Source organism: Lipotes vexillifer, unplaced genomic scaffold (assembly GCF_000442215.2).
Source record: "Lipotes vexillifer unplaced genomic scaffold, Lipotes_vexillifer_v1.1 scaffold533, whole genome shotgun sequence".
NCBI lineage: Eukaryota > Metazoa > Chordata > Mammalia > Artiodactyla > Lipotidae > Lipotes > Lipotes vexillifer.
In genome coordinates this window covers 1,347,217-1,360,682 of record NW_006773553.1, presented here as the reverse complement: position 1 = coordinate 1,360,682, position 13,466 = coordinate 1,347,217, and the positions used below count along the sequence as shown (strand labels likewise).

General features: G+C 54.1%; 1 protein-coding gene across 1 annotated transcript in view; it reads left to right on the top strand.

The window, feature by feature from the left end:
• The window catches only part of TOP3A (DNA topoisomerase III alpha), a 24,425-nt gene that overhangs the window by 7,352 nt on the left and 3,607 nt on the right, over nt 1–13,466 (top strand). The window contains exons 3-16 of the mRNA XM_007448391.1: nt 283–356; nt 1,291–1,366; nt 2,106–2,214; nt 3,303–3,446; nt 3,558–3,728; nt 3,947–4,047; nt 5,644–5,718; nt 6,983–7,065; nt 7,978–8,185; nt 9,499–9,684; nt 9,808–9,937; nt 12,297–12,410; nt 12,507–12,672; nt 13,327–13,466. Coding sequence (XP_007448453.1) covers nt 283–356; nt 1,291–1,366; nt 2,106–2,214; nt 3,303–3,446; nt 3,558–3,728; nt 3,947–4,047; nt 5,644–5,718; nt 6,983–7,065; nt 7,978–8,185; nt 9,499–9,684; nt 9,808–9,937; nt 12,297–12,410; nt 12,507–12,672; nt 13,327–13,466 — 1,777 coding nt within the window. The remainder of the gene's footprint in view (nt 1–282; nt 357–1,290; nt 1,367–2,105; nt 2,215–3,302; nt 3,447–3,557; nt 3,729–3,946; nt 4,048–5,643; nt 5,719–6,982; nt 7,066–7,977; nt 8,186–9,498; nt 9,685–9,807; nt 9,938–12,296; nt 12,411–12,506; nt 12,673–13,326) is intronic.

Genomic DNA, 13,466 nt, shown 5'->3' with positions numbered 1-13,466 from the left:
CTACACGACACCACTGTCACCCAGAGCCCGTATTTGACATTGGGGTTCACTCCGATCGTGTGCATTCTGTGGGTTTGGATGACATGTACCTGTTATTGTAATATCCTACAGAGCATTTTCACTGCCCTAAAAATCCTCTGTGCTCTGCCTATTCATCCTCCCTTCCCCCCACCCCCTGATGACTATTTTCTTTTCCCTTTGATAGAAGGTCCCCTCTTCTGTTTGAATGGTTTGGGAAAATCTAATTGCTAAAAGACTAACTTGAATTTTGTTATCATTCAGAATGTCACCATGATAATGACTTCAGTCTCGGGACACTTGCTGGCTCATGATTTCCAGATGCAGTTTCGCAAGTGGTCAGTACGATTCCGGGGCGGGGGGGAGCTTTCTGATTATGGCAGTAAGTTGTAAAATATCACAGGCAGTGTGAGGCATGTCGGTGTTACTTTGTTACTTACAGCAGTAAGATGACTGAATCCACTGGGCTGCTGTAACAAAATACACACACTGGGTGGCTTATGAAGGATAGAAATGTGTTTCTTCCAGTTATGGAGGTAGGAGGTCGGAGTGCCTGCATGGTGCCTCGAGGGCCTTTTCCAGGCTGTGGCCTGCTGACCTCTCAATGTGTCCTCACATAGTGGAGGGTCTAGGGAGCCGGCCGGGGTCTTTTATAAGACCGCGAGTCCCCTTCATGAAGGCCCACACTCACGACCGGATCACCGGCCAAAGGCCCCACCTTCTGACACCGTCACATTGGTGTCGGGATTCCAGCATGTGAATTTGCAGGGAACACAAACCATAGATACCATAGCAGTGACCTAGGATTAACTGGTTCGCTGTGAACTTTTACCATATGCTTAGAATAAACAGCCACTTTCAGGTGCGTTCCCCCAAAACACCCAGACCTTTTTTTTTGTTTGGGCCATGCTGCACGGCTTGGGGGATCTTAGTTCCCCGACCAGCCACGGATTGAATCCAAGCGCCGCAGTGGAAGCACCGAGTCCTAACCACAGGACCGCCAGGGAACTCCCTACCCAGACCCTTTGCATGCAGGCATTGGATTGCAGTCACCCTATCGCAGATGCGTACGAAAGTTCCAGAATTTCTACTTAGCGGCTCCTGTTAATCGTCACGGGGAGTGCATTGCCCAGAGGGTAACGCCTTGCCTGTAATCCTGTGGCGTTTCGCAGGGGACTCTGTCTGGTGGGGATGCATCCATCAGGGTACTGGGGCAACCTTCTCCCATTGTGTGCTGAGCTAGGATTTTGTGTGTTTTCATTTCTTTTCCAGGCAGAGCTGCAATCCTCTTGTCCTCTTTGAAGCAGGAATTGAAAAGTACTGCCCAGAGAATTTTTTAGACATCAAGGTAGGATCTTTTGGAAGACGTATTGAACAACCACCGCCTAATGAAACCAAGTGGTTTCTGTATTTTGACTGCACTAAAACTGAAGGATAGGTTTTCCACTAAACTAAGTACCACGATTTAAAAAAATTATTCCCGCCCGTTATATAAATGAGGCCATTTCAGCTAACCGGCTGAGGGACTGAGTGAGCTTTTTTACGAAGAGCGGCTGCTTGACTAAACCCTGGGAGTAAGTGTGTTTGCGTCATCAGTGTCAGCTCCCCTCCTGCCCCCTTTTGGAGGGAAGAGACTACGATCTGCAAGAGGCCATCTGGCGCTGAGCTGCGGTGTCTCGGGCAGTCAGGGCGCCTGTCCTTGGTTCACTGCTGACTTAGGAGTGCTTTTTGGGATGAAGCTCGATTAGGGGGTGATTTTTCTTTTTTTTTAATTGAGGACATGATCAGAACGCCTAGAGCTGTAGGTGTGTTAGAGCCGAGTTTCAGGGCTCGTCAAGATGGTGTCGTTGTGATAAACCCCTGTCTTCTGGAAGCTCATGGGTGGGCGGGTGGGTCTAAGTTGGGGGTTGGTACTAGTGACCTTGCCATCCTTACCACGCACGGCGGGGACAGTTTTCTCCGTGTCTCCTCACCAAGCTGGCGTTCTCCAAGAACCTCATTAATACTGGGGCAGATCCAGTGCGGAGCTGTCGTGCGATACTCTGCAGATCACGCTCTCACCACACTTTCCCCACCGGGCACTTCAGAAAACTCTGGAGCGAGAGGCTCGGCAGTGCCAGGTGCTGGTGATCTGGACCGACTGCGACAGAGAAGGTGAAAACATCGGGTTTGAGATCATCCACGTGTGCAAGGCTGGTGAGTGTCTGCTCTGGGGCCGCGGCAGGGGTGGCACTCTGCCCTGAGTCCCTCTGCCGGGCTCACCGGCTGTGGCCCAGGGCTTGTGTGTGTTTGGTCCAAGTTGATTGCCAGGTCCTTGAGAGCAGAGACTTGATATTCTGTCTTTAAAAATTAAATATTCACGGGCTTCCCTGGTGGCACAGTAGTTAAGGATCCGCCTGCCAACGCAGGGGAGAGAGGTTCGAGCCCTGGTCCCGGAAGATCCCACATGCCACGGAGCAGGTAAGCCCGTGCACCACAAGCACTGAGCCTGCGCTCTAGAGCCCGCGAGCCACAACTATTGAGCCCGTGTGCCGCAACTACTGAAGCCCACGTGCCCTAGAGCCCGTGCTCCACAACAGGAGAAGCCACCATAACGAGAAGCTGCATCACAACGAGGAGTAGCCCCTGCTTGCCGGAACTAGAGAAAGCCTGTGCGCAGCAACGAAGACCCAACACGGCCAAATTTAATTAATTAATTAATTTTACAACTTAAATATTCACAAAGAATGTATACACTGTATGTAAAGTACAAAGGATAGTTCTAGAATGTTCTTCCTGGTTTTGTGTTTTAATTGTCTCTACTCCTTGTACAATGCCTGAACATTAGTAACTGTTGAAGTGAGCTTAACGATTTCAGGTAACTTAGAGGAAGTGACATGCAGGCCATTCTTGGGCTTCAGAGAGTGGGGGCTGCTCTTCTCCCTAAATGCTCTTGTGTTTCAAACTATTCACTCTCAGGGGCAGCGTGCGCGTCCTGTGTTATATCCATAACAGGACATGAACTTCCCCCAGGACCCTTTAATTAACATCTCCCTTTTCCCTAAAGGCCCAGGAGAGCACGAGATTGACACCTAGAAAGGCTCACGGAGAGGGTTTAGCTAATGGCTGAGATGCACTCGCTCCTGTTTCTGACAGCTCTCAGCCTGGTTACAGTGAGGCTTCCCTCTTAGGCAGCATGTCTCTGATTTAACTGAACCAGTCAAACTGGCTGCCTCGCAGCTTCATGAACTGGTTTACCCTCCGTTCACGGGGGACCTGCCCCGGTGCCCTTGTCTGTTCCGCAGTGAAGCCCAGCCTGCAGGTGCTGCGAGCCCGTTTCTCCGAGATCACCGCCCGCGCTGTCCAGGCGGCCTGTGAAAACCTGATGGAGCCCGACCGCAGAGTGAGCGACGCCGTGGATGTGAGGCAGGAGCTGGACCTGCGGATTGGTGAGGGGCGGGGTGGTGGGCAGGGGCAGGGCTCGGGCTCAGACGGTGGCAGCTGGCTGTGACCTTGCAGTGCACGGCCTCTCCTTCCTTCCCTCTGTCCTCTCTCCTCAGGGGCTGCCTTCACCAGGTTCCAGACTCTGCGGCTGCAGAGGATCTTTCCTGAGGTGTTGGCAGAGCAGCTGATCAGTTATGGCAGCTGCCAGTTCCCCACCCTGGGGTTCGTGGTGGAGAGGTTCAAAGCCATTCAGGCGTTTGTGCCAGAAACCTTCCACAAAATCAGAGGTGAGGCCGCTCGGGGTGCAGAAGCTGAGGGCACGTGGGGTGTCCTGGGCGCTAATTCAGGCTGTGGTTTGCATCTCGCTGCCCTTGACCCCCTCGTCACTGTGTTCAGGACCCACCTCAAGTGTCCGAGGTGGTCTCCTCTGTCTCATGGCTCTTGGCTTTCACCGTGATGGACCTTTTCCTCTCCGGGTCACGGCCTTCCTGTGTGCCCCCCACAGTGACTCACGACCACAGGGATGGCGCGGTGGAGTTCAGCTGGAAAAGGCATCGGCTCTTCAACCACACTGCTTGTCTTGTCCTCTATCAGCTGTGCATGGAGGTAAGAAGGGCTCTGAACGTGGTGATCTAGGAAAACCGTCCTGTGATTTCCCAGCCGCTCCCTCTCTGCCCCGTTTCCCAGCAGACTCTAGCTTTCAGTTTGCATCCAGGACATCACTTTCTGGGTGCCCGTAAGACTAGAACCCCATGAAAACAGCACTAGAAATGTGGAAGGAAAGACCTGTAGAACTTTTAGGTGAAACCAGAAACGCTAAGAAACACATAGTTAAAGTCCCTCGGGAAGCAGTACGCTGACACCAGAGATTGACAAGGACCAGCTGGGCCAGTCCGAACCCGAATCCTGGAGCTGGGTGGAGCTAGATGGCTTCCGGCCCAGCACCTTCCACTGGTCAGATGGTGAAGTCCAGAGACGGGAAAGGCACAGATGAGTGGACTGGTGAACGTCATGCAGTGAAAACGGCAGGATAGGAAAGTAGGGTAAAGGAACGGAGAAGGGCCAGAGGCAGGGAGGGACTGCTCTAGGGCTGGGACTCGAGAAAGGCATCCCAGAGTGACCGCCGAGTGAAGGTGGGAGTGGTCAGCAGCGATGGCCATGGGAGGATCAAGACCTGCTCAGGCCGCAGGCCAGTCGGCGTCTGGTCCACCCTCAGATGTCCGCTCTGTGGTGCTGCTTCCCATCACTCAGCACATGATGGCCTCTTTTAACCCAGGGGCTGCGCACGGTGGCACCTGAATAAAACTCAGAGGCCTCTAGGTTCAGTGAGTCAGGGACGCGTCTTGGCTCTGGCCCCCGGCAGGTTTATTACTGACTTGGTATCGGGGAGTAATAACTTGCGCACCTGCTACAGGCCAGACGCGCTGTATGTTATGTGTTATTTGTTCTGTCCTGGTGGTGCCTCTGGGGGTGGTAATGCCAACCCATGTGACAGGCGGGGATGCTGGAGAAAGTTGAGTAACTGTGCAGACACACTCGAGCTAGTGGGGCCCGAGCTCAGACAGCTCCTGCAGACCACGCTGCCTCTCGGGTCGCCCCACCTATCCACTGCTCTCCCCTTTGGCCCTCAAGGTTACACAGTCTGCACATTTGTTTGTTGAATAAAGAGACTTGCCCGTTTTCTGCTTTACCAGGGTGTGGTACAGGGAAACATGGCAGGTGGGGTGCTTGGAGCTCCTTGTCCAAGAGCACCTGGTCCGCTGTCTGTTTGCAGAGAGAAATTTGGATTTTGATTTGTAAACATCCTCATGAACAAATCACTTAAGCTGAGTTCTTTATCCTTTTGCATTCCCTTAAAAGTGTGAGGTTGGTCTTAAGGTTAGAGTCTCCAGTTTATATTATGTAACTTCTCCTGTTTCCAGCTCTGTATTGTCGTGAATTTAAAAAAACAAAACAAAACGGTAGCACTGTGCATGCGTAGACAGGAAACTAAGGAGATGCCGAGGCTCTGGAGTGGACGCCTTGGGGCTTGTGAACTTGCCCCTCAGAGCCTTACTTTGAGTGTCCAGCACACTGTGGGCTGCAAGCTGACGTCTTGAGTTGGGGAGCAGGGCCGCTGTGGGCCGTGCCGGGGGCGGCCAAGGAAAGCTGGGAGGATGCTCCAGCAGGTTTAAGTGGCCTCTGCTTTTCCTGGCTTTCTAGGATCCCAGGGCGACCGTGGTGGAGGTCAGGTCCAAGGCAAAAAGCAAGTGGAGGCCTCAACCTTTGGACACTGTGGTATGTTCTCGGGGTCTGTGCCAGCCCTGAGGAGCTCCGACTTCTGTGGCTGGGGCGGGGCTTCTGCTGTGGAGGGTGGGGCCCAGTGGCAGGAAGCACCTCTTCCCAGTGCCGCACAGGAACGCTCTTAGAAGTAGAAGCCCCAGAGCGCAGGCCTGCCTGACCTCTTACATCAGCTAATAAACGCAATGTAACTGCTCTATGTGGGGTTTTGGAAACAAGGAATAGAAACCACCCATCACCTCTCCATCTTTTGGTAATTGCTGATGTAATTTTGGTGTCTTCCTTTTTTTTCGGTGTCCTTATTTTTTACAGCATTACTGGAATAGCTAGTGTTTTCCACCCAAGCATTTTCTTTAACGTTTTTGCATAATGTATGTAAACATCATTTTAGATATCTACTTTATTAGCCTACCCTAGAACAGGGCTTCTGAGATTTTTTTGATCCCAAGAAGAACCACCCAACGGGACACAAGTCTGAATAAACCACATTAGGGTGTCCCTTCCCAGTCACCACTTTGTAGGAAAGTTCAGGGTGTAATTACTGTCAGGGTTGCCTCTGAAGGTTGAACATGCAGAACGTGCAGGGACTGGTGGGCAGTGCATCCTTTATCGTGGTGTGTGTGTGTGTGTGTGTGTGTGTGTGTGTGTGTGTGTGTGTGTGTCTGCGTGTGTCTGCGTGTGTCTGCGTGTGCACACGCGTGGTGAGGGACGATGGGAGGGGGTTACGGATTGATTGTGTACAGTAGGCATAAGTGTTTCATCCCTCACTGGTTAATATGCTTTTACGTGTAGCCAGCAGCATTGTCGGAGGGTCACCAAGGGGAAGGGACATCTGGTGATCCCCCACGAGGCTTGGAAGAATGGCATTCATCACCCAGGGGATGTCCCCGGGGTTCAGATGGTGTCCCCAAAGTGCGGGTCTCAGACTGCTGGCATTAGAATCAATACTTTAGACGCTTGTTAAAAGCGCAGATTCCCAGCCTCTGTGCTGGCCCTCCTCTCTCAGAATCCCTAGTGCTCGGGCCCAGGAGCCTGCTCGCATCCCAGGTGTTTCTGGCTTCTGCACATTGGAGTCTGGGAACCCCTGGGCTGGGGCCTGGCTCTGCCCAGCAGTCCCAGAAACCTTTCACACAGCACAGCACAGCCTTTCACACAGACGTGTGAGAGCAGCTGGAGGGACGCCAGGAAGTTCTGAAGAGGAGGTGTGTGGGCGTTTGGGGACCTGTGACTCATGCACTGTGCCTGTCCACACATCTTACAGGAGCTTGAGAAGCTGGCTTCTCGAAAGTTAAGGATAAATGCTAAAGAAACCATGAGGATTGCTGAAAAGCTCTACACTCAAGGGTAAATATTAGCCCACATTTGGGAAGAGAATTTGATGCATCTTTATCAGGGGTGAAATATTTTAGAAATAGAGCTTATGAGGAAACCAGACTGTCTGGATGTCACCTGGCTCTCAAGTAGAGGGATTTTGACATTGACTTCTCTTTCCTGATGGAAAAGGCATTGCAAAGCCACTTAAATCCTAAAATAACACTCCCGAGCTCTCAGCAGGCGGGGCGCCGGGGCCCTGGCAGGGGTGGGTGGCACCTTTAGGACTCGTGTGCCTGCTGTAAACCATCCTGCCTTGGGGGTCGTGAGCACCCAGTGCCATCCAGGGACAGTGTGGCCACACTGACCCGTGTGGCAGCCGCTCGCCGTAAGTGGCTGTCGAGCATGTGAAATTTGGGTTGTCCAAACTGGGACGTGCTGAGAGTGTAAACATAGTGCGTTTTGAAGGCTCGTGTGAGAAAAGGATGTAAATTGTCCCAGTAATGTTTAAGTGGCTAATGGAATGTTTAAAATTACACACAGGGTCCACCTTGTAGTTCCGGGGCAGCATCGTTCTTTCTCTATTTTAAGACAAGCCACGGAGCATGGGCCGCCCGGGTCAGGACCGCAGGGCTTGTCCTGGGGTCGTTCTGTCCACCCATGCTGGGGAGGTGGGGAAGTGCCCCAAGCGCCCCGGGGGCAGGAGGGCTGGGCTGGAGCAGCTGTGCCCTTGCATCTGTCCCCGACCGCCAGGAGTGACCCAGCAGGACGCCTCTTGCTTCTCACCCACTGCGGGGGTCACATCTCAGGGCTTTCCCCAGCGTGGGTAACGTAGTTGCCTGGATCAGACAGGCTGTTGCAGGTGTCACCAGTGTTCTCAAGCTGATTTAGTCGTTCATAGACCAATTTAACAACTTCTTGTTGTGTTTGTTTGGCTTTGTTTAGGTACATCAGCTATCCCCGAACTGAAACAAACATTTTCCCCAAAGACTTAGACCTGACAGCGCTGGTGAAGGAGCAGACCCATGATCCACGCTGGGGTCCCTTCGCCCAGAGCATTCTAGAGCGGGGCGGCCCCACTCCACGCAACGGGAACAAGTCTGACCAAGCTCACCCTCCCATCCACCCCACCAAGTACACGGACAGCCTGCAGGTTGGTTTCCCTGGCTGTGCTGTCGCCAGAACCCGCAGGGAGGTCAGGGGTCAGGGCCGGGGGTTTGAATCTACTCTGCGGGCTCTGTCTTTCGGAGCTAAGTGGTTTCGAAATTTCCATCTCAGAAAAGAGGTTGTGTCAATATCCTCTTCCCACAGTCTGTGCCTGGCTTCCCGAGAGACCCCCATGGGGGCTCTGCTCCATCCAGCCCTCCCCTGCACTCTGTCCCCTCCCTCTGCTGCTGCCCTGACCCTCACCACAAACCAGGTGGCCCCTTCCCTGATCCCCTGCTCGGCCCCCACCCTTCTCCCAAGACTGGGCGGTTTCCGTCACCTTCCCGAAACTTCACCGCCACCCTACGGCCGCACTCCGGGCTGGGGGCTTTCTCACCCAGTGCCTAGAGCCTGTAACACGGGCCAGCCGTGCTCTCAGCCAGGCACACGCTCCAGGGGCCACGGCTGCTTAGGCGTGCTTGGTGGCTGCAGGCTTATTGTTTTGTTCTTTAATAACACATGCTCTTTCTGATTCTGAAAGCCGTACATGTTTATTTTAGACAATTCACAAAATAAAAAAAATTATAAGGAAGTAAAAAATTGCCTGTAATCTCACCATTTCCTGAGAACCACGTTTTTTTCCTCTGTGTGTATATATATAATTCTTACAACTAAATTAAAACCTTAAAGAGTTTTGTAAACTAATGTTTTCCATTTTATATCGTATTTCCCCATAGGCTAAAATATTTTGACGTATCATATATAACGATTGCATAGAGGTACTACTGTATTTTGCTAGATCTGTTTTTAAAGGATGATCTACTGCAGTTAATATTTGCATAATAGATATTTATGTGGATGTCACATTTCCTTTGAAGACATTCTCAGGAGAACTTTCGGATATCAGTATGAACGTTTTACAGGCTTCTGATAGAGGGGCTTCACTATGTCCTTGTTCCCGAAAGGGTGGAGGATGACCACAAGCCCTGGGATAGGCCTGAGGCTGCCGGTGCATCTTTAGTCTGTGTGTCCTACACACACTGGGCCTCTTGGAAACTGGATGCTTTCGCTTTGGTTTCTGCTCAGACTGGGTTTACATCAGAGGAGTTGCTTTCCAGTCTTGATGGCAAGGGCACTCCACTTGTGAAGGTTATTGGCCTAAACCCACAAGCAGCGAGGGATTTGCCTACACTGCACGTGGGCACGTGGCTGCAGGAGCTGCGCCCTGTTGTGTGTGGAGCTTTGGGCTGGAAGCTGGCACCAGCCAGACTGAACTGCCGGCAGCGCCTAGAGGGACAAGGGCTCCTCTTCTGCCCACAGGGGGACGAGCAGCGACTGTACGAGCTCATCGTCCGCCACTTCCTGGCCTGCTGCTCCCAGGATGCCCAGGGCCAGGAGACCGCCGTGGAGATTGACATCGCGCAGGAGCGCTTCGTGGCCCACGGCCTCGTAATCCTGGCCCGAAACTATCTGGACGTGTACCCCTACGATCGCTGGAGCGAAAAGGTGACACAGCGGGGAGGGGGGACCGTCGTGCTCCCGGCCCCCACACCATGTGACAGAACAGAGCGCGGTCTGTGCCTGGGCGCCAGGCAGGGGTCTGACCACCACATCTGCTGCCCTCTGTAGACCCTCCCTGTCTACAGTCGAGGCTCCTGCTTTCAGCCCAGCACCGTGGAGATGGTGGACGGGGAGACCAGTCCACCCCAGCTGCTCACTGAGGCCGACCTTATTGCTCTCATGGAGAAGCACGGCATCGGTAAGTAGCTCGTCATCATGGTAACCAGCGGCTCTTGCCCTCACATGGGTGTGGGGCCCAGTTCTCCTCTGATCTTCACGACAGTCTAACGAGGGGGCTGTGTTCTCCCCCCCACTTTGTAGCTAAAGGGAAGCTTAAGAGCAGTTAAGAACTTGCCTCAGGTCACGAAGTGTGTGAGCTGTGAACACCTGGGTCCAGATACCTCTGCAGTCGGTGCCCTTAACCACTGCCCTGCACCACCCGCATAGGGACATAGGTGTTTCCCATCGCTCGGGAGTCTCACCTGGGACACACTGACTGGTATTTTTGGCCCACACAGGAATTTGTTGTTTTTGTTGTATTCTTAACAGGGTACTAACATTTAAAACTGCCAGGATTCACGTAAACACTCTCTTGAAGCCTCGGGAGGTCTGGCGGCCTTGAGTGGGGCCGTTTCCTGTCACTCACGCTTGGCTTCGCTCACCTGCTTGGCACGTGCTGGGCCCTTCAGAGTCTGAGTCTGCCACCCGCCCTTGGCCATGGGTGGCCGTTTGCTTAGCTTCTGTTAAAGCATTTCCCATAATTGTTTAAGAATCAGAAGTTGGATTAAAAAAAAAAAAAAAAAAAAAACTGGGCCAGAATTGTTTTTCCCAATAAATCCTGTGGCCCAAGCTTTGCAGGTGGGTCCCTTGTGGCTGATCTGCTTCCCCCCTCAGTTTTCAGCACTGCTCTGCAATCTCGAGGATTGCCTCTGGCAGCTGAGTCCAGAAGGGCCAGCACCATAGGGCGGGGGGCGCATGTGGAGGGGCAGCCCCCAGGCACAGCCGCCTCACTGCAGAGTGAGTTTTGTGCCCCTGCCTGGAGCCCACTGGCCATCACTGTGCTCCCCAGAAAGCCTGTGGGTCTAGGTACAAGTAGAGGCAGTTCTCCCACCATAATTTGTTTATAAAAACTTTGGTCCACAAGAGCTGACCTTGGTCTAGACCCTGGGGACACAGTAATGAGGCCTGGTCCTTCCCTTCAAGGGCTCATGCAGCAGGAGAAACAGACCCAACCAAAACATTAGATTCATCGGGAGGGGTTCTGCAGGGACCTCAGAACCTCGTGGTGAGAACTCACGGTGAATGAAGGCAGGGCCTGAGGAAGGACGCGGGGACCAGCAGGCATGTGCTGCGGGGGGAGGTTCTGGAAGGCAAGGCCGGAAAGATGATTTGAGCCCGACTCCGCGGGGCCTGGACACCAGGCTCAGGGGCTCGGATGTGCCCGAGGTCAGCAGAGAGCCGCCTGAGATTTCTAAGAAAGGAGCTCACAGACCTACGTTGAAACAGTGGTAACAGCTTTATTGAGACATAATTCACACACCGTCCGCTCCACTGAGCTCAGAGGTACAGTCCGGTGTTCAGTAGATTCATGGAATTGTGCAGCCGTGGCCACGGTCCATTTCAGAGCATTTTCATCACCTCAGAAGCCCCATGCCCGTTAGCTGTCCCCCTCCCCTGCAGCCCCCCAGCCCTCATCTTTCTGCCTCAGTGGATGTGCCTGTCCTAGACATTTCTTATCAATGACGACATAGCGTGTGGCCTTCTGCACCTGGCGTCCCACGTTGCCTGCTCTGCGGGCTCGTCCAGGTAGCGTGTCTCAGTGCTTCATTCCTTTTCACCACCAAACCTCTTCTGTCGTGTGGATGGACCACATTTCGTTTATCCATTCATCAACTTATGGACATTTGGGTTGTTTCTAGTTTTTTGTTACTGTGAATAGTGCTGCTATGAATATTTGTGTAGAGGTTCTTGTGTGGACATGATTTCAGTTCTCTTGGGTACATCCCTGTTGCAGAATTGTGGGGTCACATGGTGACTTTGTGTTTAACACTATGAGGCTCCTCCAGACTGTTTTCCACGGCGGCTGCACCATCTTACAGTCCATGCAAGAGTCAGGGGTTTCACCAACGTTTGCCGCTCTCTGTCTGTTGGGTTGTACCGGTCCCAGTAAGAGTCAAGTGGTATTTCTTTGTGGTTTTGATTGGCATGTCGTTGGTGGCAGAGCTACATTTCAGAAGATCCCCTTGGTTGTGGCGTAAAGAGTGGGTTGGGTGAAGGAAGAGACCAGCAGCTAGGAGACCGGGGACGTTGTAATGATGTGGACGAGTGATGTGGGCTCTGACACGTGGTGGGGGGCAGGGGGGCTTACAGAAAGGATTTCCAAGCTGGGCTTGACAGCTTGAGTGAGTGGACGTGAGGGAGAGGAGGTTGCTGTTGTGGTTTCCATGTGGCCGGCTCTGAGTGGAGGTGTGTCACCTGCAACAGGAAGTCCAGGCAGAGGAGGGGGGCTGCGCGGGGTTGGGGCGTGGGTTAGTCTGAGTGACGAGGGTGGCCTGCAGGGACCGATGCGACGCACGCAGAGCACATCGAGACCATCAAGGCCCGGATGTACGTTGGGCTCACGCCGGACAAGCGCTTTCTCCCCGGGCACCTGGGCATGGGGCTTGTGGAAGGTGAGGAGCCGGGGGCTCGAGCTTGGGCAGAGGGTGGGGGGGTCACTGCAGCCCCGCGGGCGTGTCCGAGCCGCATGATGCTGCCCTTGTTCACAGGCTATGACTCCATGGGCCACGAGCTGTCCAGGCCTGGCCTGCGGGCCGAGCTGGAGGCTGACCTGAAGCTCATCTGCGAGGGAAAGAAGGACAGGCTCGTGGTCTTGCGGCAGCAGGTGCAGAAGTACAAGCGGGTCTTCGTCGAAGCCATGGCCAACGCCCAGAGGTGAGGACGGCCGGCCCTCCTGCGCAAGCCCGCTTGGCCCCGTGACGGCTCGGCCCACGTGCCGCTGTTCCCGCCGCAGCTCATCCTCGCCCGTGGCCCCGGCCCCTCCAGGCTTCCCTTCCGGGTTTGGCTGCTTCCTGCCGCAGAGCCTTGCCAGTCTGGAGACCGTAACCGGAAAGACCTGGTCCAGCTTCTCTGGGCTGCTGGCTTTGGAAACGCCCTTTCCATCCTGTCCTGAGCAGGCAGCACAGCCTCGTGGGTGGGTTCAGCGGGTGCTGGTGTGCGCCCCGCTGTTCTCTAGGGCACTGGGAGGCGGCTGTAATAAGTCGCATGTGTGTATTCTGTTAGAAGTAACACGTTTCCTAACCCCGTACCAATTTTGAAGAGAAACGCACGCGCTCGTTTAAACTTGATTCCAGACCCACCCTCGGGTGTGTGCACGGCCGGGCCGTCTTGTCTGCTTGCCGTGGGGCCAGTGGCGAGGCGGAAGCGCCTGCCTGTGTCTGGATCCCTCGCAGGAGCCGCGGGTTGGAGGAGCGGCTGCTTGGCCCGCACGGCGCCCTGTGCCCGGTGCTCCGCATCAGGCCTCTGGCTGCCCAGCTGGCTGCCCGGCTTGTGCGCGCTCACGCGGTAAGTGCTCTGCTGCTGCTTCAGGTTGGACGAGGCCTTGTCCCAGTACTTTGGGGCAGGGGTGGAGCTGGCCCAGCAAGAAGCCATCTTCCCAGCTGTGCCAGAGCCCGTCAGGAAGTGCCCGCAGTGCGGCAGGGACATGGTCCTCAAGACCAGGAAGAGCG